Genomic DNA, 23,880 nt, shown 5'->3' with positions numbered 1-23,880 from the left:
GGGCAAGGTCGCGTGCCCTGGCCATATGGAGCGTATCTTGAGTGTACAGGGTGTGATGAGGTCAGATCAAGATATGGCATGTCAGAACGGGTCAGCTCCATATATGGAGATCTTAAACCTTAACCAAGGGTCACCATGCAACTCCTTGGGTTCAAACGGTTGCAAGGAGTTAATGCTAAAACAGTCTTGACCCTTGTGTGGTTTGGTCCATTGAATTCCATGCGTTGGGCAAATGGGCATGGCATCACCAAAATCCAAAATGTATTTGCAAAATTCACAATTCCATGCAAATAGTCACTCCAAGTACTGAAATCTCACTGTTGCTAGATCTTGCTGATCCAGACTTGTATATTTTATATCAATGTTCGGAACATGTTGGGTACAGTATTTACTTCAATGAGTATGGGTCAACGGTAATGTGCTCATGGTCACTCCATTGTAATTAAGGCTAACGTCCTTCTGTACTCAAACAGAGGAAATCAAAGTTTGGGTGTGCTATGGCAGTGGTTCAAACATTGTCATGTATTGGGCAACAGACTATCTGAAGATGAGTGCATTTTCTTTTCCAAACTGATCTACAAGATCACAAGTGAACTTGAAGATTGCCTACTTTAAAATAGCCTGTTAAACCCTTACCCATTTGGATGAGAGCAAGCATGAACGGTCAATTCCAGCACACACAAAATCTCAAAATCTGAGCAAGTGCACTTTTTTGCATAATGAGGTGGTCACCAATCTATGCTATGGGGCCATTCATTGAGCCTCATGTCTGAAAATACATCTTAAAACATAGCATGAGAACGAACTGTACCACAAACCAAACAAGGGGAGTACAGTATGTTTTAATTAAGTCTTGTTTCCATGTGCTCTGAGCAGATGTTTAGTGCATTATGAACATACTGTAGGTAGGCTATTAATTATGGCCCTGACGAGCACAGATCTCTATTTGATAACATGATTCATTCCAACATGTAGTACAAAATATTTACAAAATACAAACTTCTGTATATCAAATGAGTCGTCTATTTACAGTTTCAAAATACAGCAGCTAAAGAGAAATAAGCTCCACAAGAAATGGACAAATACAAACATGTTATGAGCTATTAGTAGCGGTGCAGAAAAAAATAAAAGATGCACGCGGTACTGCAACAACATTGGATGCAATCAGTGGCATGAAAATTGCAGTGGAAAGTGCATTCATAATGTAGGACCATGAAGCTCAGCTAAAGCTTTGCGGAATTTAACATCAAAACATTATTTAAACTTAACATGCCCCTCAGGGACTAGAAGCTTGCCGTTTGAGAAAATTCACATATTGACGTGACGGTTTGACAGTTCAGAATCAATCTGAGGATTACGAACGCATGCATCAACAAGTATAGAAACAACAAGGCAATGATTAAGCTATGAAATTGTTGCATGACGCTGTATTAAATAACCATTAAAACAAAATAATTGTCAATCTGGCTGTACATGTTGATTATAACTTGAATTTAAAAACAGAAAATAATTTCTTAAACATAATCCCATGATTCACAATGAACTAAACATAAGATTGAAATGTATTCCAATCAATTCCTTTGAATTTGGGTAAAATAAAATTGAAGAATTTCCTCAGCATACTCCGTCGTCCATTCAACGAAGTAGAGGTGCTCTAGCTGTGGGTATGGAGTGGCTGCAAGGACAAATGAGACAATTACTATAAAATAAACATCCTATATATTAGTCTATAAAACCTGATGTTGCAAAGACATTTTCAAGATAGCAAAGCAAATTTATTATGACACATAAAAGAGGCAATGAGTGAAAGACAGACGGTGGAAATGGGAAGAATAGAAGAGGTAGATACCAGAGCCTGGAAAAGCGCATCGAGTGCAAAGGGGAGCAAGCTTTTCGTCCTCTGGACACAGTGTGTCTGAGAATAAACATACATAAAAAGGAAGAAAGAGGAAAATGGACATGGTTATCCGATTAGTGCCAACAGAGGACACAGTCACTAAGCAGCCATTATCTCAAGGCAGAAAGACACAGTGAGGAAAGTGAGGAAAGCAGAGACCAGAGAAGCTATAGCCAATCATACTCCAGAATCACCTCGTCAGAAAACGACATGCAAGAAGCCGTTGAGGAGAATAGGGACCGGTAGAGAAAAATCTAGCAACCAGACAGTAGTACAGAATGATGTGTCAGAAGATGACGTAGCACCTAGTATTGAGCACATTACTCCCATTATTGATTGACAACAGAATAGTTTAAAAAAGTAGGACTCCACATGGGGTCTGAAGAGAGCTTGCCTGCTGATGGGCGTGTACCATGTTTAGGTTGATTGTGTTGGTTGCGAGTCTATGGTCGACGCATGGCTCACAACATAGCGGGTCACTGTCATTGGCCACTACATGCAAGTTGCCTAGGGACTTGGCTAGCCTGGTGTGACAAAGGGAACTGGGAGAAGGAAGGAATTAATTTTGTTAAAAAGAAAACAGGTTCCATGAGTGGCTATAGCTTCTCACTCCACTTAAACTTTTGTAAATTATATTTTCTATTACATTCCGATAATTTAATACACAAAGAACCATGGGGGACTGAATCAAATTGCTACATTTAGTTGTGCTATCCATCCCAACAGCAGATCTCTGGGTGTGGTAGATTAATGTTTGTAGTGTGACGAGCCAACCCCACTAACCTGCCCACTACTCCGTTTGCTGGCAGTGAGGTTCTGGTCCGCTTTCTGCTGTCCGCGTGGTCAGACAGGGCCGAGGGGTTCACGCTAGCCTTACAGCTCTGCCCACTGGACTGCAGGATGGTCCTGTGACAGGGATCAAGCAGAGAGCATGTTTAGCTTGAAGAAAACTTTGACTCTGTGTGCACTGTAGCGCAACTAGAACACACACACACTTTACTTACCGAGGAGACTGTGATGATGACCTGGTGTGAATCTTGTTCTCTTCCTGTCTGTAAAGACACAAAACAAGGGAAAGGGGAGGAGACAGTGATGAGGGAGGCATGAATATATTCTGGGCGGAGACTGAGAATATATTCCGTGTACAGAGAGGCAGTAAGCAGCCACAGAACCAAACTATTATATTAGACTTAGATTTATAGTTCAAAATGCAGTGGAGTAATTTGTGCAGCTGCAGCAGACAGTGGATGTAAAGTGAAGCTATATGCAACAGGGAAAGCCAGGAGGTGCCGCAGATCAGTACAGACCCAAGTGATCACATCAATTGTCTGAAAGTATCAGAAAGTTATCCTGAGGGAAACTTCAGAGGGAACCAGCTAAGTCAAGAGATGTTTCGATTAGTCTTTCGCCCCTATACCCAGGTCGGACAACCGATTTGCACATCAGGACCGCTGCAGGTCTCAGTCCAAATCGTCTGAGGCATACTCTTCTCTTAAACAGTGAGTGTGGGACAATGGTAATGTCAGGACTGTGATGTGCCACAGGGAGAAAACATTGTGCCATTTCTACAACTGATTCACACAATTAAAAAAGAAATTTTCAGGGAGTGTGTGTGCAAAGTTTGGCATGGATCGGGCCAACGGTGCCGGAGATTAGCTGATAATGGACGGAAGGACGGACGGACACACACACGGAAGGACGGACGGAGTGCAAAACATACTCTCCCCCCTGGCCTTCGGCCTGGTGGAGACAACAAAAAAAACTCAATCACCAACAAATCAAAAACACCCTCAAGTGTTGGGATGGGTATTGGGGTTTGTAGAGTTGTGGGAGGGAGGATGGTTTTGGAGCTCACTTACAGCATTGTCATGGCTCCCAGAGTGGCAAGGGGCAGGAAACAGGATAGGGGTTTGGGACACAGTCGGGCAGCAGAGATCATCGAAATGCTAACAAGTCTATACAGAAATGCAGGCTGGAAGAAGGGAAGCCATACATAGTCCTCCACAGGGCAAGGGTACACATAACAGGGATGAGAGCCATGGCTACCAGCCATCTGAAAAGGACACATCCAAACAATAAAAGCAAAAGACAATAGAGAAAAATTAAATAAAAGGAAGGAGAGGCGAGAGATACCTAAGCAAGTAGGTCGGGAATGGCTTATTGTCAGCCGGTAACACACAGGCAGGAGTCTGTCCCCGTTACAATGCGCTAGACCCCTGGGAGATGGAGTCTGTCCCCGTTACAATGCGCTAGACCCCTGGGAGATGGATGCTGAGGTGGAGCGCCACACCTACCATCAGCTCCCAGTACTTACCGCACGACTTGCTGCACCCAAGTCGTGCTACTCATACGCCGAGTTGGTCCAAAGGTGAGAGCTCTAACGAATGAGCTACCCGGACACGAATGCAGTTGATCAGAATGTAACTAGAGAAATTCATTATTAATTACACCCTTGAGATTTATTAAAATCGTTTATTTGGTTGATAGTGTCCATGGAGATATAAGTGTGTGAGAGGAAACAAAGCATGTGATGGGAGTCACAGATGCAATGGGAAACCAGGCGATGAATGAATGCTGAACACTGCCATGTTTGCACAAATTGAAAACAGGCATATTCGTCACTCATGCATGTCTCAAAAGTTTTCATGCTTGTTGCCATGCAAGAAGGGAAGAGGTCAAACATACTGCCACTGTGTGTTCAGCATGCATTCAGCACTTTACATAACATAAAATAAACACTGGAGCCAGATGGTGGAGTTAGATGTTTGTGTTATCTAGTATGCTGATAGGTATTTGGGTCTGATGTATGCAAACAAACCTGACCTCCCTTCTGACAATTGAGGTTGAGGGACCCATTTTTTTTATCCCTCCCTCCCGCTCTCTCTCTCTCTCTAGTCTCTTTAGCAGAAAATAACTTGGGCCACTCAAACTGGGGTTAGAATTTTAAAAGGGCTTGGGGTTAATTGTCATGCCATCTTTGAACAATGCCACATGAAGCCACACATTAAGCCACCAACACCTGTGTTGTGTCTAGAAGGATAAGCCTATTACAGTTAACTATTAAAACCTATGTGCACATACAGATACAATACATTTGACAAGCACATTATGGCTACTAAAACCGACGACTACGTACCTATAGTCGACCAAGAGCTACAAAAATCAAACGTTTTTCTTCCGAGTGTTGTTCTCATGGGAAGTGCCAAGTCAGCAGTGTGCCAGGCCAGCCAAGCACTAAATCATGTTAGTCAACTGATCAAGATCTCGCTTTGGAGCCGTGATCAGTTGACCAGCTAGTGCAGGTGCAGGTGAACCGGAGTGCTTTCCTTTAAATCAGCAGATATGCGTCGATATCAGAACAGAGCAACTCAGCCCGTGTCAAATAGTGTCCCATAGCGCAAGATGTGCCCAAGTCATGTCATATGGTCACTCAGGTGCATCCATTGACTGCATATCCGCCTTAGGGCTGATTTATACTTCGTCCGACAACCGTGTCAACTGAACAAACAAACAAAACAGCAAATGTGTCATGACTTGTGACAAGCTTTTTAATGGAAAGTCTATCTCGTCAAGCGACATGGTCATGCGACGAAGCATAAGTCAGGCGTTACACCACAGACCGACACGCCAAAAGAAAGGCAATCGGCCATACCGTTAGCCATACCATTCACTGGCATAGCAACCGGGTCTACAGGAAGAGGATGTCAGTTAGTAAGGAAGTGACATGCACTTACCTCCATCATACAAAACCTCATATCCTCTCTCTCTCTCTCGCTCTCTCCCCTCTGCCCCACTCTCTCTGCCTCTGTCTGCTATCTTTTGAAAGGCAGGCAACACACCGGCCACACCGTACCCATGAGATTGCAGCAGAACACTACCGCCTGCCTGACATGGGATAACAAAAGCCAAAGCCATGTAGGTACACAGGCAGAGGCACCTTAACCATCCACAGAATTAAGTGCAAAATGGTCAATAGTTGAATTCACTCAGGTACAAGTGATCTGGGCACAGTTCTGCTTTGACATGACTGTTTGAACAGGGACATAATTACATTCTTAGCGGTTCCTCTGTTTTCAGTCATGCAATGGTATGATTCATGCCACAAAGTGTCTAACTTCATAGTCATAACTGCAATACAGTGCCCCCTGTTGGTACGGTTGCCACACTATTGGCTGTGTAGAATGATTTACATAGTAAGTAAATCTTTTTGTCCACATCACCCTCACAGATTTTGCTGAACGGACACAGCTTATGATTTTAAGTTGTGCGATATATTGTATGTAAAGTAGTTTTACAGTTTTTACAAATAGTTTCCCCTCTTCGAATCAAAGTTGTCAGGGAAATAAATGCGGCCATAACGTTGAGATGTTCAGTTAAGTATGGCTTTTGTAAGTCCAGTATTTGACAAAAGGCATCTTCATTGTACATCAGCAAAGACAACCTCCATCCAACTCTCCAAGTGAGTTTGTCTTCTACTCCTTGCTCTAAAAAATGTCATAATCACTCATCCTTTAGCAGAAATGTTCAAGATTATTAAAAAGAAATAGCTGTCAACAAGCTCACAAGGCATCACGATGTGAGCTTTTAATTCAGTTATTAAAATAAAAAAGAATCCAAATTGATTCTCCCTCCTATGACTTACAGGTATATACGCAGGACTATAGAGGTATATATAGAATACTTTACGTAAATAAGTAAAGGAAAGTGGCCACGCCAAAAACAATGTCTATAGCTACACTGAACTAAAATAACTCTAAAGAAGCATATTGTGGACGGAGGCAATGGTGAAAGAATGACAAAATAAAAGTATGCATGAATCCTATAATTCAAACTGTGCCACAAAAGAAAGAACAGATTGGAGTAGCATTACATAACCTCTTTGGGTTTTTACAAACCAATTTGTTTTTTTAAATCAATATCAACCAAAGAATTGTTATATGCCTTATAGGGAAATGAAAATAATAGAGGGGTCCCTTATTTCAATGTACTGAACAAGCCAAAGTAATGACTCATGTTGGCAATTTGTAAGCAGCTTGGATACTTACGACAGCGAGCCTGTGGATGATCTGGACTGCCTCTTGCTCTTCAGGGCCCGCAGTTTGTCCCCTTGTGTTAGACCATTCCTCTCTTCTTCATCGTTGTACTGAACATTATCCAATACAACACAGACACAAAGGGCAAGGACCGATGAGTCATTCAATAGCTTTAGTTACTGCTCGTGGAAGTCATGTGAAGAAGAAACCATACTCATGGTAGTCTAAGAAGAGCAGGATCTCTCTCTCAGAACTCACCAGCTCTGCTTCCTCCTTCTGGAGTGTGTTGTTCTTGTTGTTCCCGTTGATGGTGATGTCGTCGACCCCGGACAGGATCCTGGTGACTGCCATCTTGCCGTTCTCCGGCTCGTTCATCGTCTTCTCCCGGAACACGTCTCCCTCTGCCCACATATTGTTCTGCTTGCTGCCAGACACAATTAGGTCGACTTTAGACTGCAGTCACATAAAGTCAAATCCGATCTTTTTCCCCCGGTCATTCACACTACCGTTTGCAAGTGACCAGATCCGATCTGTGCATTCAGACTGATTTTAACAACTCAACGCAAACGTCAGTAGCGCTCGGGTCGCGCTGCAAGTCATGTTTGGACAGTGTGATATGTGACTTCATCTGGTTGTTGCATTCAGACAGACAGACCTCCTCAGATCGGATTTAATTCAGATTTGAAACCACCTCTGAATGTGACTCAAGTCTGATTCAGGCTAGATTTGGCTGCCAGTGTAAATCAGGCTTTAGAACCGACCACACTGTAAAATCCCCCTTGTTTCCATGCCAAAACTCTGAAGTCAGTAGCCATCCACGTCTAACAATTTCACGGTAATAGGAAGAAGAAATTGGCAGTGCAATGAGCTGGCCATGAGTCATAAACAAAAGATCATGAGCCGTTAGAACTTAAACAAAGACTTACTCCTCGACAAAGTTCTGCTGAGGCCCGATGACGGATCCTGGTCGGCAGATTCTAATCCATGCGATGGCTTCTGCAGCAGTCAGGCAGTAATGCTTCATCATATAGCAGCCAATCAGAGTGCCGGTTCGCCCCAGGCCAGCTGGAAACACAGATCTAGTTGTTTACAACGGTTTATCGACAGAAATCGTCCTATAAACAGTCCCTGAGATGTTTCACCCATCTTGGAAAAGGTTTACCAGTGCAGCAGGTGATTTAACATACTAGGACATGAGAGGGCAAATTGAGTCTGACATTGCCACTGCCAGTCTACTTTCACTTACAGTAGTATACCATCTCCAAGAGGGTTTCAAACATCCAATGCATACTATAGATGCGCAGAGGAGCTCTGATGTCACATGATCTAGCTGCGATCAGCCCGATTTAATTATTTCTCTGAAATATAGTCTAGATCCGCCATCTGTCGGGAACGTACCCATGTTTCCCAGGTTCTATGTTCCCCACCATGCAAAAAAAGGTTCTTTGTTCCCCACTTAGAATAAACCTAAACCTAACCTAGTAATTTTAGTAATTCTAGTAAGACTAAAAGTATTTTAGCAACTTAGTGTTAGTGTTACTTTTAGTAGCAAATTCTGATTTAAGCTCAGTCTTTGAACAATCCATTGAACTTTAGGCCTGCCTAGGCTATCTAGTCTTAGCCAACTAAAAATGAACACATAAAATAAACAACATAAAATAAACTAAAACATAATTGCTCAGACTCACAGATGGCAAAAACAAACATTCTTTGTTCTGTACTTATACATACAATTGTATAGTACAAAACACTGAAGTCTTGAACCAGAAACCTAACACTAACCCTAAGGTAAGTGGGGAACTACATGCTGCCCAAGCTGCTTCCCACTCTGCAGTACTGATCCTCCTAGACCTATCGGCAGCATTTGACACAGTGAACCACCAGCTGCTCCTAGACACCCTAGCGGATCTAGGCATCGGTGGAACGGCACTAAAGTGGTTCTCCTCCTACCTCACCGACCGGACCTACCAGGTTTCCTGGAAAGGTCTGTTATCATCCCCCCGAACCCTCCAAACTGGGGTCCCACAGGGATCTGTACTTGGTCCCCTCCTTTTCTCACAGTCTTGTCAAAACTCGACTATTGTAACTCCCTCCTTACTGGCCTACCAGCATGTGCACTTAAGCCTCTCCAGCTGATCCAAAATGCCGCAGCTTGCTTGGTCTTCAACCAGCCATAATTCTCACATGTCTCCCCCCTGCTCCGCTCCCTCCACTGGCTCCCGGTCGCTGCCCGCACAGAATACAAAACTCTGATGCTGGCATTCAAAGCAACCAAAAGGTATGGCTCCCCCATATCTTGCAAGTATGATCGAACCCTACAAACCCTCCCGCGCACTCAGATCAGCCAACGCAGGGAAGCTGGAAGTACCCTCACTAAAAACGCCGGGACAACGCTCCACACGTCCCAAACTCTTCTCCCTTCTGGCTCCAAAACTGTGGAATGCACTTCCCATTGCAGTCAGAACTGCAGCATCACTCCCAATCTTCCGCCGTAGTCTGAAAACCCACCTTTTCAGACCTTTTCATCATGGCCCATAGCACTTACCCCACCCCCTTAGATAGCATTTCTGTAGACTTAGATAGCATTTGATACAGACTTATAGCATGTTATGTAGACACTAGACAGCACTATAATTGCATTGTATGTAGTCATAGCACGTCATAGTACATATGTATAGCATAGTAGTATAGATGTATAGTTTATATGTATAGCTTCATTATATAGATATTCCACTGTTACTTTCTTAGCTTACGCATGTTTCTTGATAAATGTTTTTATGTGATGTATTCCCATGCTTTTTTGTTCTTGCTTAATGTAAATCGCTCTGGATTAAGAGCGTCTGCTAAATGCCTAAATTGTAAATTGGGAACATAGAACCTGGGGAACATAGGGATGATCTGTCCACACCCGCAAGGACATAACTCATTAATCACTGGGCCTACTATGAGAACCCGGAATTAAATAGAAACACATATTTTTTTGCTGCTGCTTTCCTGAACGCAACTCTGTGTGTACAAATGGAACCAGTTAATTTGCGAATGCAATGTACACCTGGAAACCATAAACAAATCTCAAGGGAACAAATTACATTTGTGTCTTATGCTTGGTTGAAGATGAAAGAGGGGGAAATTATGTTTGGTTGAAGATGAAAGGGGAAATTATAATAAAGCAGATGTTAATGCCACAACCTATAAGTGTTTATTTGGTGGAAAAAGCTCTGATGGAGACCATTTATCAGACCAATAGTGGGTAGGGATTGGTTAGGTAATTTTGCTGGACGTTTCTCACCTTTACAGTGGACGGCAATGGCTCCTTCTGCATTTTCACAGATGTTGAGAAACTTCCTGACGATGGCGTCACTTGGTGTGCTTCCATCTACAAAGAAGAGGTCGTGGTGCTCAAATCCTGAGTCTGTGAAACGTCTGGCGTCGTACATCTTCTTGTTGAGACGAATGATAGTGGTGATATTGTGTTTCTTGAAGTAAGGGAAGTATGCCTCGGGAGCATGGAGAGGGTACCCTTGAGGAACAGACATACAATATATTCAACATTTTGCAGACAAAAATGCCATTTTATCCATTCAGAGACTAAACACATACTGTATTTGTAGTCTGCACGTAGGTAAATTACATTAGAAAATGCAATGACAAATAAAGTTGTAAAGTTAAGCAGTAGCAACAGCCAATGCATGTTTGTTTAACTCACCATTCTCAATTTTGCTTTTTGGGTGAGGCCCACTGAAAGCAAGGAACTTTCCAGGAATGATCCAGTTGAAATCTCCATTTTCTGCTCTCTGCAGCAATAAAAATGTACAAAAAGGTTAAAACAAATACCCTTACCTAACGCTACACAAAAAACTTTTATCAAAAGTCGTTTCATACCTCATAGTGTTCATATTCCTCTACATCAAAGTTGGAGAAGTCAAGCCAGCCAAACTGCAGAGCCTTGGAGAAATGTTTATTGAGAGTTAGAAGCATGATATACCTATTTTTGAGTGGTGCAACCACTCCTATAACCAGGAATGTCCACATGTATCATGTATCTTGTATCATGTATCAGTCATCATGAGCATGAGTGGTGTGCGCATGCGTGAAACCAGCAATGGCCAGCAATATCCGTGCGTGTGTGTACAATGCGCGCCTCACATCTTGTGCTAAATAAATAGCGTCAATGCCAGAGAGCTAAAATATAGCCATCCTTGCTCTAGAAAGCACCAATGTTTCCATCTAGACCACCGGATAATCAGCAAAGACCTCCGAACATTGCGCTAATTGACCAAAACCATGGAGAGCTCCGTAGATTAGGAGTTATTGAAGCTTTTAGTCTGCCTGTATAATGGGAGGTGGACGGCAGCTCGCATGCGCGATCCGGTCTAGGAGGTATGCTAAAGAAGGAAAGGCCGACCCAAAATAATAATGAAAAAAGAGTTGTCAGCGACGCGGATTGATATCCATAATAGAGAGAGAGAGAGAGAGGGGAGTTGCACCACTCGGTTCACACAGGTGTGATTTTTTTAATATATTAAGTTAACTTTGTAACCCAAGTGCTATACCTTGTGGACAGCACGTAGACAATCCAGAATGTTCAGGTTGTACATGCAGGTTCCAAATGATGCATCTCTGTGAAAAACACAAAACAAATCTTGACAATCATTCCCAGTGTGGCTGTTCTAAGTGCCTTTTCTCTTTCTTAATATCCTCGCCAGAATCTGTGTTAGTGTGTTTGGTTACCTGAATGGAAGGTATGCGTAGTTCCTGTACACCAGCAGACTGTAAGCCTCCTCTGGCATCATATGAAGATGCATTACCTTCAAACGCAAGTCACCTGTTTAACACATTTCTCTTGGTTGTTCTGAATACAAATCTGTCTGTGATAATTTACCACACAGACCTTAGGTGCACAATACTTACTGCATATGAGCCAATGAGGTAGGCAGCATTGGCTTGCTTCTTTTGGTCTCCACAGGTATAAAATATGATCTTCTTCTTGGCATGTGTAATGGACTGTACCAACAAATGAAAATACAGTGAGTATGCCGATTCCTGCCATTAAACAATGTAAACTCGTGTACATAAATTAATTTAATTTTTGTCTGTCACAATCTATTGTCAGTTTGACTGCTATGACTATTGAAGTTCCTGGACTGTCCTGTCGTCCTCCCTTTCACTGCATGCAAATAAGTGCAGGTTTCTTTACCTTGAGCTTCTTTGTGAGCTTGCAACAGAAGCGATAAAACATAGCCAGGTTAAGGGGGCCAAAGTCCGCATAGAAGCTGTGTGTGAGGGGGGGGGGGGGGGGGGGGGGAAGAGAGAGAGGGGGTGGTCAGTGTGGCTTTTCCTTAAACATATACCATGCAGCAAAGGTCCGCCCAGTCTGGGTATCACAGCATTAGCCATTAGAGCCCATCTGGTATGCTCCTTAACTACTCGGCCACCAGCGCCCCTGATAGGCTGTCATTTTGTAACTTTATGGGACCTTACTTGTATTGTTAAAAAAAAAAAAAAGATAGGGGTAAAGACTATATTTTGGAAAACACCTGGAATATTGGGTCAGCTTAAACAAGCCAAAAAAGCTGAAAGATTAGAGGACATTGTTGTATCACAGGCATAAATACTGGGTACAAAAGGTCATTCATATCCTATGCCGTATCCACCTTCAACACGAGTTCATTGAAACAGCATTTTCTCTGTCCCACAGGACCTGAAACTGCTACTGCAGCAATGACAACTATTGTATATTCACTTGGTTTGTTTTCTTTTATTATGGATGTTTTAATGTGGATATTTGTAATTCTGCCAACACCAAATCAAAACTCCTATAGTACCTAAAGTAATACAGTAGCATTAAATTAAGTCGTTAAATTCTTATAGATTTGTGTAATACAATACTTTAAATAAAGAGATCAGAGTAAAAAGTGATTCTATCTTGAAGTTATGAGCAATTTCCCTGTTAGTAAGTTTTAATTCGATTGTTTCCCCTTATTTTTTTTTGCTACATAAAAGTGCTCAAACCAGTTCCAGACAGTGTTCTGGAGGTGTAGGTGTCAGATCAGATGCGCTAAACACAAAGCGTGTTATTAAGCATTGTCCGCCCTTTTCACTGCTGTCTGTCAAACATGAGACAAACGTCACAACACAAAGGCAGCAATGCACATCATACAGTACAACACTAATCAATCATAACGATAATAATCTTATACACAAAACAAAACAGCATGTTCCATAACTAACTATACATCTGGGACTCTCAACTTACTTTTCATATGCCAGCTCATCATCTATGCAGAAACAATGTCGCTCAGCTGTGCTTTTTATCTTCAGCTTTAGTAAGGCGAAACAGAGTTTATCTGGAAAACACGGAATCAGGAGGCAATCAATTATCACACACACAAACACACACTCTCTCTCACACACACAAACACACACACGGTTCTCTACATCTAAAAAGCACAACCCACATGACTTATCCCAGGACCGACGGTGTTCATTTTGTTAAAAAATCAACTTCATGTTTGGGCAACAACTTACCTTTGATGAATTCGACACTTTTAAATGAGATCATCTCGTCAACGGTCATCTTGGACGCAGTTTTCAACATGCTGTCTTGTAATGCAATGCCTGCTTGTTTTTCCTCATGAAAGTGCGCACACAACGATTAAAAACCCGAAAATTGCACGCTCAAAATAGCTTTTACTAAAACGTAAAATAGAAACTTTGAACAAATCAAAACGTTAAACGCGATCGACTTAACAAGGAGAAAGTTGCAGAGCAGCAGCGTCGGAGGAGGGCAGGGAGGGAGCTGTGTGTGCGATTGCGATATTGCGCACTCGGCTAAAAAACGAACTCTGTCAAAGCCCACCCCATGCAACTATCAAACTGTTAAGTGTGACGCCATTGGATGAGGGAGATCGAGGGCGCTACCCCGTTGCAGGGTTTGCCTGTCAATCAAGCTTCGCCCTGTGCCTTACAATTTAAAGTTCTGCACAGGAGACATATGATAGGCTCTGGGAACGTTGCCCAAGCCGTTGCTAGGACAATGAATGGACCAATGACAGCATGCGCTCTACTTCTATGAACCTCCCTTTCAGAAATCCTTTCAGCTGCTGCTTCAGCCTGCAGACTTGCTGCAGACATGAGACTACAAGAGAAAGTTCTGTTGACGCTCCCTCGGGAGGACAAATATGACACCGAGCGAGCTCAGCCCTTCCTCACCATCTCTTACCGATCATCCGATGGGTCCACAAGCCACAACTATCTCTCACCAATCCATACAGCGGATATATTAATATGACTAAAATAACGCGATTCACTTTCAGATCAAACGCATAAGAAAATATGTTTTTACAAAATTATAAACCTCCGACCATTTTGTATTTTGTTCTACTACACTACAGACTGCGGAAGGTAGTAAATGACGCAAAGCCAGGTCCTGGTTCTGACTGCACCGACGATAGGGGACAGATGGTGTCGCCATTTTAGGTCAACCAATATATTTATACAAAAATAAACGAAAATGAATACAAATATGAAATATGATCTTAACTAAAAATGCATTCGCGGTGTGCGGCCGGGTGTGCACTATCAGTATATCCTTGTTGCTGGTGGTCATTGGGTTCGTTCCGCAGTCTCTCTCTTACCTGTTATGCCAATGTAAATATCACACTTTGGCTCCGCCTCTGAGCTGTGAGCAGCACAGCGCTTTTTTCTCGACTCGGGTCGCCTCCTCTCGCTTTTGCGCTTCATTTTGGTTTCATGCGCGCATTGCCGACATTCCTGAATAGCTCCGTCAGATCTCCGGCGTGCACTGCAGATTGTCCCAGTATTTTTTTAGAGCATTATCACGTTGTCATCCCTTTGGTCCTGACTCCTGCGGCTGCGTGTCATCCGAGGAACAGTCGCCTTCTCCTCCAGCCTCTCTTGTGGTGGTGACGTCTGTGAGCAGAGCAAGTTTGTTCTTTCTGAATCTGAATCCCCTGCATGTGACGTATCAGGCTCAGTTATCTAGTTGTCCAGTGCCTGCCCACCCTTCACTGTTCAAAGCCGCTGCTGCATACAATAAACCCATACTGGATATAACTACCTACACCATGATAGATGGATCATGGATGCCTCATGCCTGTACCACTTGATGTTACTATAGTATCACTTGCTCCTTCCAATAACTAAAAACGGTCATATGATCATATGATAATGATACATTAGCTAGCTATAAATATTAAATACACACATAAGTTGCAGATAGCGCTAAGTATATAATATGAGTGGAGAATGCAAGAGGTAGGCCCTATGTCCCCCTTTCCCCATTACTGTTTGTTTCTTTTCCCTTTTTTTACCTCCTTACATGATTTCCTGTTTTTGTATATTTGTTCATCTCTAAATGTTCTGATGAACAAGTGTAATGCTTTATCAGTGTGTCGTCCATAGTAACAGTCTTGGTATTGAGTTGTGCTTTTGCATGCATGTGAAATGTACCCATTCTGCAAACTGTTATAAATATTTCAATCAATCAATCAATCAATCATGTAGCTAGCTAGTTCTCTAACATTATAGGCAATTTTTACAGTTTTTAAATTAGGGCTTCTTTATTCTGACATAGTAGGCCTATAAAGCAGCACCATGCACAGATCCATTTTATGTAAAAAATAATATATAATAATAATAAAAAGCAGAATAAAAAAACAACAAAAAAACAACATCCAATGGCCAGAGTTGGCACAATTCCATAAACAATACAGTTTCCTAAAAATGAGCAGGAAGAATGACACCAGAAACCTCACCCACATATTATGCACTGTCCAAACATTCAGTCCCCTGTGCACGTCATAAAAGAGGACTTCCCTTGATAACATGCAGAGGAGCTGCAGAGCTCAAAAGCAGGCTGACATGTACAATAGACTCAGACGTGCAGTCTACCATCGAGCTACACATGAATGACCTTGGGCTTATTATTAAAGTCCAGAGTGTGTTGTACTCCAGCAAGCTGCAGGAGCCAGTTAATAGGCATGTGGTCCAGGCGGTTCATGTCAAAATGGACGAAATGAACATCAGAACCTGCAGAGGACCGAGAGATCAAGCAGGAGAGGGAGAAGGGGCATGTTAAAACATAATTGCTCAGATTCAAGTTGATTTCCGACAGTGCAAGCCGGGTGCATCAATACACCAGAATGCACATTACACATTTCCCTACACAGAATATACTGCACAATTTGGCATTGGCACCTTCCCTATATATTGAGGTATTGGACATAGGCCTATATGTCTATGTTGCAGCCACAATAATATACAGAACTGTCAGAACATACCTGTAATATACAGACAAATAATGGACGAGTAAATTATTACTAAATTATTATTATTACAGAATACATACCGGTATGCTATGCAGTATAAAGGAACAATAGCAGTCAGTATGAGAGAGAGGCACAGACAGACAGACAGACAGACAGACAGTCTCTCTCTCCCACACAGACAGACAGACAGACAGACAGACAGACAGACAGACAGACAGGTACCTGGTCCTATTATGAGTGTTCCACCTTGTTGACGTAGATCTCCCTGGAAGTCGAAGATAGGACTTGTCATGGCCCTCCACATGCTTTTCAAATGACCAACCAACATACCTGACTTTACATGGGGACTAGGGTGGGCTACGCACGCACACACGCAGTCACGCACACATGCACGCAGTCACGCACGCACACACACACACACACACACACACACACACACACACACACACACACACACACACACACACACACACACACACACACACACACACACACACACACACACACACACACACACACACACACACACACACACACACTTAGTTATTGATGACAATATTGTGATCAACTCAAATGAATATCTCAATACTGATTTGAATTACCTGAATCTGAAAACACCTCTCCTCTTTCCATCCCAAGCTTTTTATAAAGGTGCCTCTCTGGGTCCACATATATTTCATAAGGATACCCTGTCAGTGAGCAGAATGACTGCGCACACAAAGAGGATACCCTGTCAGTGAGCAGAATGACTGCACACACAAAGAGGATACCCTGTCAGTGAGCAGAATGACTGCACACACAAAGAGGATACCCTGTCAGTGAGCAGAATGACTGCACACACAAAGAGGAAATGTGGTAATGGTGCCCTTCAAAGTGTAAATACCCTCAATATTATCAATATTAATGCAATAACATTGCTGGTTAAGAAAGTCCATATAAATAACTGCATCGTTATATACCTCTATGTGATGAGGAGCAGACTGTCCAATCACAACCAGCCTAATGCCAGCATCCTGGGGGGAAAAAGACAAAGATTTGGCTGTTATTGGCCTACCACATAGTAGTATACACAAAATACCAATACTATAGCCCTACTACTACTAGGCTGCTATACTACTACTAGGCTACTATGTGTAATAATAATAATAATAATAATACATCATATAATTAATAAATAATAATAATAATAATAGCAAGAAAAGGCAGTCACATACCTTCAGTGTATAACTTGGTATTTTACTTAAATCCTCCACATATTCTTTGCAACTGTAGCACAAGAAATTCTGTTGGAAGGAAAATAATTTAAGAATAGTTTTTCCTGACTGAAATGTAGTCCTACATTATGCTTGTTGTCCCTCCATCTTCATGCACCTAAGGTCCTGAATCTCCTGATCTCCACCTTTTACACCTGCGTATATTGATCGAGGCTGAAGTTCTTCGATTTAGAAATATTATAATATAGCGCATAATTAGGCTACATTAATTAAGTAAGTTATACAAATTGTCCTCCTACCCGGACGAAAATAATGACAGATTTCCTGAGTTGATATGTTTCCTTGAACGGAATAGAAACTCCATGTCGGTCGTAAATTAAACAATCTTGTATATCTTCGAGGTGAATATTGACAGTAGGCCTAGGTCTGTTAATCTCTCGATTGTCCTTTGCAATTTGTCGAGTTATTGGTACGACGTTTTCCATGGTGGTGCTGTGCGCTGAAGAGTTTACAGTTTGCTACTGACTTTTTCCAAAGACGCCCTTCCTTGTAGACCAGCCCAGCCCAGGGCAGGCTACTATTTTGGGAGTTGTCTTTGAAGCCTGAACTGACTCCAGGTCGGGAGAAGAGAGTTCACGCCGTATGGTTCACGCCCATAAGCGCTTTGGGCCCGGGGTCCGTCTGCATGAGGAGACTTGACGCTGCACGGGGGCACGACGGACGAGCATAGAGGGCACGAGCTCCGGCTGCTATGGTTATTTAACTATAGGCCTATTGGTCCGTGGACGGTGACGTGATTCTAAAACCTTTTTCATTTGAAGGACTCCCATGCCTTTATACCCTCCCACTTTGATATGCAATTTAAATTATTTTATAACTTGGAGTTGGGGACCTACTGCATGCAGATGCAAATGAGTTGCTGCAAAGGAATCAAATGGACCGATACAAGTTACAGAAAGCCAAGGGTCCCTTGGACCCCCTCACATTAAGGACGGTCGGCAAGTAGGCTTATTAATTAGTAATTACCACACAAACTGCACTGCAGTGTTTTAATTAGAACATACTTATTGATTGGCGCAGATTCATCTTGACTGCATGCATAGCTTCTCACTACCGTGCGCGCACATGGTTCAGTAGGCCTACTGCGATCGATGGATAATCACAGTGAGTGAAAACACCCAGAGGTTTATAGGCTACCTAAAAAATATCTAAAATACCGGACAGTCCCTTGGAAAGAAACGCTCAGCCTATTTTGAAGACCAGAGATCAGCCTGGCCATTTAAAGTCTTGTGAAGAGCTAATAGAAAACCGACTCCAGATCAGATCAGACCCCAGGCCGCGGCTCACGCTGTAAACTGACAAGCAGTTCCACCAATCACAGCAGACCTTTTCTCTTGGGTGCGGAAGTGTTTTCTTCTTCTCCTTCCAGAGCTTCTTCCACTGTTTGGAGAACATATAGAGAACACAGAGTAACGGTAGTTCAGTTGCACTTTTGTTTGCTTTCGCGTATTATCTGATTGAGAACCGTCAAAGCTGGTCGTGTCGCCTGGATTATGAGCGCCGTTCAAAGGAGGGAGCAGCGCGTGGACTGGTGAGAAGAAGAGAACAGAGCATAACATCATATCATATCTCAAACAGCTAGCATCTCATGGAGCACAGGCTAGCCATAATGGAACAGTACTCGGCTAGTGTGTTCTGGTTCCTATGAGAGGCTGTAAACGGACTGTTTGTGCTCTGTGTCGCGGAGCACATGCAAAATAGTTGATGTCATTGAAGGTGGGACAGTGTCTCTGCGTGGGCAAACAACTGTTTTGAAAGGTTTTTGTTTTTCATGGAACTGGCAGCAACAGCAGTGCGTGATTTTTACGACACGTAATTAGCTGTGGTGTTGCCATTAATACAGCTGAACGTCAGCCACTAATGTAGTAAACAATAAAATATGATGTTCAGTGTGCACTAAGTCAAAACGTTATGACAGGCTGGGGGGCCGGGGGCGTGTATGCTTGGACTCAGCAGGAGCTAGCTTGTCTACTCTACAGTGCAAAGGAGGTTGCAACTAAGGTACTGAAGGTAGAAACATCTGAGATAAATACAGGGTGGTAAGAAGTGAACCAGTGGCATTTGTTGTGATCTACTTTGATGGCCACAGCCTAATGATACAGGAAGTTAGCACTTTTGAGGAATGTGTTGGCTCTCAGCTGTTCCATTATATTGACTTATTTAGCCTTTGGTTATGATAGTTTTGCTTAGTTTGAACACTGTACATAGGACCAGTTTGTAAATCCATCAAAAATGCAATTATAATCCATTTCTAATGGATAAAGCCTTGGCCTGGAAGAGAGGTCATCAGGTGCATAGACATAAATAGGTAGATACGTCCTTCGGCTCTCGTCTATCTCGCAAGGGAGGGCCGCGTGTGTCACAGGACGTTCAGTAGGCCAATCACAGACAATGTAAACGTTAGTTTTCTCATGCCAATAAAGCTCCTTTTCCTCCCGAAAAGACGCACTGTTATTGGCCACTATCATAGATATTAAAAAAATAGATGCCTAATTGGTCGCTGCAGTTCGTTGGAGCGATGTGTGCAAAAGGGGGCGGAAGTGCGCAGGAAATGCTGAAGGCATTCTGCGTCGCTGACTCGCTGCCCAAGTGACGTCGCTCATGCGACTCTTCCATGTCTCTCGCTGCCACTCAAGTGACTACTGGCCAATCACAGCGCGCCTTTCCCGGACTTCTGTTACGCACGCGAAAGCTTGGCAAGCTTCCCCTCATGCTTCGCAAGGAATCTCGGGAATTTCGCAAGGATTCTCTTCCGGCTCTGGGGAGAACACACACTCCAGAGCCGGAAGAGGTGTCTACCTTTAGAAGCCTGTTCCGCATACAGGTCTCTCCAATGAACTGCAGCGGCCAATGAGGCATCTAGGTTTTTATATCTGTGATTAGGTGGTGCCCACGCTGGGCAAGAGTGACCTACGCTGTGTAGAGTGTATCGGCCGAAGTAGCAGGATTTTGGAAGTACCGCTCAAGGAAATTACGTTGACGCTTTACAAATCTGTTTACATTCTCCGTGAATGAAACGTGTTGCGATTGGTCGAAAAATATCGTATCCGTTACATCTGACTGATGTTCCGGCCCGACACTTCCGCCGATACACTCTCTGCCTTAGGTTGTGACCAGCCTTTTCTTTTCGCAGATGAGTAAGGTTGTGACCGAGGTTAGGTAGTCACTAGCCTGAGCTAACGTGTTAGGTTTCTGGTCTAGAGGGGCGGGTCGCGGCTGAGATTTGCGCACGCCCTGATTGGATCTCATCGATCTGTCCGTCACCCCCGGCCCCTCCTCTCCCCCCTAGTGCAGCGCTACGTCACATCATTTGGAGAGACGCCCACCCGGAAGGGTTGACTCCCACTTTTAGACCAGAGCGGCCAATGCGTTCCTCCAGGCTTTCAATTTTTGCACCAACAAAAATGAAAGCCTGGTACCGAGGCTAGGTGGTCACCAACCTTAGTGTTTCAACCTTTAACCACAACACACTCCAGTTGGGTCAGCCGTGATTGACTAAATCACTGCCCCTCTCATCCAGGCTTCCAGCTTTTGTCCTTTCTCGTATGCCAGAGCCAACAGGAGGCTCTCTCTGCCTTGTGTGTTCTTGGGGGCTATTGCAGACACTGAGAGGTCTCTAGGACTATGCTTTGCTTCCTGCCTAGGGTCCTCTTACGTCTCACCAGACTGTTTGTCTATGCGATGTGCATGCGTCCGTCCTTGTCCACACTTGGCTAAGCTAGGCTTGGCTTTGGTGTATTGGAGTCAAGGTGGTTTGTTTGAGCCTTCTCTGCGTCTGTGTCACTGTCCTTGTTGTTGCCGTTGAATCTGTCCTATCGAGTATCTTCCTCCCCTACTCTCTGGAGACTCTGGGGGTATTGCTCATCCAGCGTCACCGACCTTCCTCGGTTGCCATCCAGACTTTCCTGGAATTCACTGGTTACCAAGGGAGTTCAGTTTGTAAATACTGTACATCTAATGGATAAAGCCTTGGCCTGGAAGAGAGGTCATCAGGTGCTCCCCAACCTTCTTAGTTTCAACCCTTAAACCACAACACTCTCCAGTTGGTGGCGGGTCAGCAACCACAATGTAAACAATGTTATCTTTTTACTTTTTAGCTTGTGTAAACTTGCTGTACTGTTTACAAGCTGTTAATAAAATATTCAATGAATTAATCATTCGAAAGGATACTGTGAAAGATGATCTCTTAAGTTATCAACATCATTTTTGTTTCTCTATTTCGCGGTCTCAGATTTCTCTCCTGTGGATACTAACATAATAGCCTAAGAATAATTCTTAGAGGCACAATAAAATCAGAGGGCTTTACATAGCCTACTCTTTGGCCACATCTATCACTGATAACATAATTAGCATATAAGAATATTATAATTTTTAACAATCTTTTCCCACACAAATATTGTGATTTAGATTTTGTCACTTAGCCCTATTACAGACATTCTAAATAATGAGATGGGAGTATGTTGATGTTTCGCTGTATAATGTAGTCTTAACTCATTGAACACCAAGGACTTCATTAACATATTTTTCATGAAATCCCATGGCGTCTTTAACGTGTTTTTGAGCTTTGTATTAATTCATAATTGTCAAGCTATTAGTCACTAATATTTACCACAAAGCGGGGCTCCCGGTTGCTAGGCAACGCTTGGCTCAGTGTGTTTTGCCCTCCCAAAGATGGCGTCTAGCACACTGGGTTCGCTGACCATTATAGCCGTTTTTCTCTGAATTACAGCTTAGACGGCCTGTATTATTTATCTCTGCTTTATTTTCCCTGTTCTTCCAGAGTATCATTGAGTCATCTATATGGGCCATCTTCTCTCGAAAAATGGTTACCGTCTGAAGAAGAGGACGCGCAAGTTGCATCACAGGAAGAAGAAGAAGAGGAACTGCTTCCTGCGGGGGCCGTGCATGCTGTGCTTCATTGTCCACGGCAACAGCGGCGGCCTCGACGAGGATAGCGACCAGTTGGAGGCCGGCATCAACGGCGGCGGACATTGTCACAGCAACAGCGTTCCGGGTGTGGCGGGAGTCGGAATTGGTGCGGTGGCCGCCTCGAGGCTCGCCGGGCGATACGCAGCACTCACATCTCCTGAGGATTGCGCCAAGTTCCTTCTGTCTCCACGGGAGCTAGCTCTCTGGGAGGGCCAGGGGAGAAGCTTGTTGTCTTCTGTACCCGCAAAGCTACTGCCACCACCATCTCTTTTCAGAAGCGCTGGTGTGTCCCTGCCCCTGCCCATTGCTGTGCCTGGCTGCACTACTGACTACGCTGAGATGGTGGGTAACCGCGAAGATGAATCACTAATTCTCTACTCATTTATATATATATATATATATATATATGTTAGGGCATTAACGAATTGAGATTTTTCCCAGTCGACTTGTCAGACAGTAAAGTCGAAGTTGAGTCGATGCATCGTTTTAATGGGGGGGGGGAAGGCGGGTGGGGGTGCGCACGCTCAAATACGGAGCATGTCAAATGGAGCACTGCGCACACAGTGGCCTCTCCAATCTGGCACAGCAACCCATTAGAAAAGACATAGCTAGCCTAGGCTGTATGTATCTATGGCAAAGCGCTGATTATCAAAAACATATAAATGTAATAGTAAACACTAAACAGTGCAGGTACACGCACACTGGTACAGAGACCAAAAAAGAGAACACAACAGGAGAGGGGCGTAATTTCCACACAGTGCAGCACAGGGGCTCGGCCAGGCAGCCATAAGAACACAATACAAAATATAACATTAACAATAGTGGCAGTACAGCAGCCTGACCTTCAGAACACAATAGAAGACATCAGGTCTATATTAACATTATAGCAGCCAGCAGCAGTTCAGTACAATCTGCTGTTACCTTCCACGTTCACGACGTGAACATGTCCTCCTTCTCCTCCTCCTCCACCGACAACCACTCTATAACATATTCATGTTACTTCTTTTCTGAGCCATGCAAATAAACAACAACCCACACTGACAGGAGGCGGAGAGATTCATGTGTCCCGCGCGTAAAGCTAAACCAGAAACAGGACAGTCACTGCATCAGCACGGAGGTGTGGGGGATAAAGTTTGCGCGCTTCTATCTGTGCCTTCTCTGACACTGTGCAGTTCAACTTCAGCCAGTCAATTAGTGGGACATCGCTGAGAGCCACACACTGCTGCAGTTAATTAAGGGCGCGTTCAGAAATAGCGAGCGCACTGTGCAATGCAACAGTGTGCTCCGGTGCGTTATATAAGGGAAAGAATTACTTCTGTCCGTGACAATAACCAATCCTGCAGGTTGAATTCTGTACACACGCACACATAGAGCAAAATTGATTATGGGGAAAACAATTAAATATTATTATTTTTTTTTTTTACTTTCAACTTCTCCTAATTTGAATCGACTTGTGT

At 43.4% G+C, this 23,880-nt stretch overlaps 3 protein-coding genes across 7 annotated transcripts in view; 1 reads left to right on the top strand and 2 right to left on the bottom strand.

Annotated features, from left to right (window-relative positions):
• Positions 1 to 826: 826 nt before the first annotated feature.
• On the bottom strand, positions 827 to 14,916 carry cdc14b (cell division cycle 14B). 5 transcript variants are annotated; one of them, XM_083784983.1, is made up of 16 exons: positions 14,568 to 14,914; positions 13,187 to 13,277; positions 12,128 to 12,203; positions 11,842 to 11,934; positions 11,662 to 11,738; positions 11,484 to 11,550; positions 10,813 to 10,875; positions 10,637 to 10,724; positions 10,220 to 10,450; positions 7,857 to 7,995; positions 7,189 to 7,354; positions 6,943 to 7,040; positions 2,902 to 2,949; positions 2,681 to 2,803; positions 1,850 to 1,915; positions 827 to 1,675 (listed from the first exon to the last, which is right to left on the bottom strand). In XM_083784983.1, exons 1-16 carry the CDS (start codon positions 14,671 to 14,673, stop codon positions 1,636 to 1,638), a joined length of 1,572 nt encoding a protein of 523 aa, XP_083641109.1. In that variant the 5' UTR covers positions 14,674 to 14,914; the 3' UTR covers positions 827 to 1,635. The 5 variants fall into 5 exon arrangements, 4 of the variants coding, with proteins under 4 accessions (XP_083641109.1, XP_083641107.1, XP_083641108.1 ...); XM_083784981.1 differs by lacking the exon at positions 1,850 to 1,915 and adding an exon at positions 2,292 to 2,439 and having other exon boundaries at positions 14,568 to 14,906; XM_083784982.1 differs by lacking the exons at positions 1,850 to 1,915; positions 14,568 to 14,914 and adding exons at positions 2,292 to 2,439; positions 13,459 to 14,556.
• A 583-nt stretch (positions 14,917 to 15,499) lies between these two features.
• On the bottom strand, positions 15,500 to 17,949 carry prxl2c (peroxiredoxin like 2C). Its single transcript, XM_083783108.1, has 6 exons — positions 17,734 to 17,949; positions 17,435 to 17,503; positions 17,180 to 17,233; positions 16,823 to 16,928; positions 16,443 to 16,577; positions 15,500 to 15,981 (listed from the first exon to the last, which is right to left on the bottom strand). Exons 1-6 carry the CDS (start codon positions 17,917 to 17,919, stop codon positions 15,851 to 15,853), a joined length of 681 nt encoding a protein of 226 aa, XP_083639234.1. The 5' UTR covers positions 17,920 to 17,949; the 3' UTR covers positions 15,500 to 15,850.
• Positions 17,950 to 18,874: 925 nt separating this feature from the next.
• fbxl17 (F-box and leucine-rich repeat protein 17) overlaps positions 18,875 to 23,880 on the top strand; it is a 267,205-nt gene continuing 262,199 nt past the window's right edge. Inside the window, exons 1-2 of the mRNA XM_083784988.1 lie at positions 18,875 to 19,025; positions 22,275 to 22,765. Coding sequence (XP_083641114.1) covers positions 22,295 to 22,765 — 471 coding nt within the window. The 5' untranslated portion in view covers positions 18,875 to 19,025; positions 22,275 to 22,294. The remainder of the gene's footprint in view (positions 19,026 to 22,274; positions 22,766 to 23,880) is intronic.

The sequence above is a fragment of the Protomyctophum parallelum genome, assembly GCF_964188405.1.
Source record: "Protomyctophum parallelum genome assembly, chromosome: 15".
NCBI classification, from domain to species: Eukaryota; Metazoa; Chordata; class Actinopteri; order Myctophiformes; family Myctophidae; genus Protomyctophum; species Protomyctophum parallelum.
The sequence above is the reverse complement of the archived record's forward strand: the minus strand, read 5'-3'. Positions and strand labels throughout refer to the sequence as shown.

What these genes read in the sequence shown, in the direction of transcription:
- cdc14b (XM_083784981.1), bottom strand. Translation starts at nt 14,673, where the DNA reads ATGAAGCGCAAAAGCGAGAGGAGGCGACCCGAGTCGAGAAAAAAGCGC. An exon ending in AGCTCACAAAGAAGCTCAAG is followed by an intron (nt 11,935 to 12,127) that starts GTAAAGAAACCT and finishes TTGTTGGTACAG; the next exon opens with TCCATTACACATGCCAAGAA. An exon ending in AGGAATATGAACACTATGAG is followed by an intron (nt 10,725 to 10,812) that starts GTATGAAACGAC and finishes TTATTGCTGCAG; the next exon opens with AGAGCAGAAAATGGAGATTT.
- prxl2c (XM_083783108.1), bottom strand. Translation starts at nt 17,919, where the DNA reads ATGGAAAACGTCGTACCAATAACTCGACAAATTGCAAAGGACAATCGA. An exon ending in TACCAAGTTATACACTGAAG is followed by an intron (nt 17,234 to 17,434) that starts GTATGTGACTGC and finishes TTTTCCCCCCAG; the next exon opens with GATGCTGGCATTAGGCTGGT. An exon ending in CTGCTCCTCATCACATAGAG is followed by an intron (nt 16,929 to 17,179) that starts GTATATAACGAT and finishes TTGTGTGCGCAG; the next exon opens with TCATTCTGCTCACTGACAGG.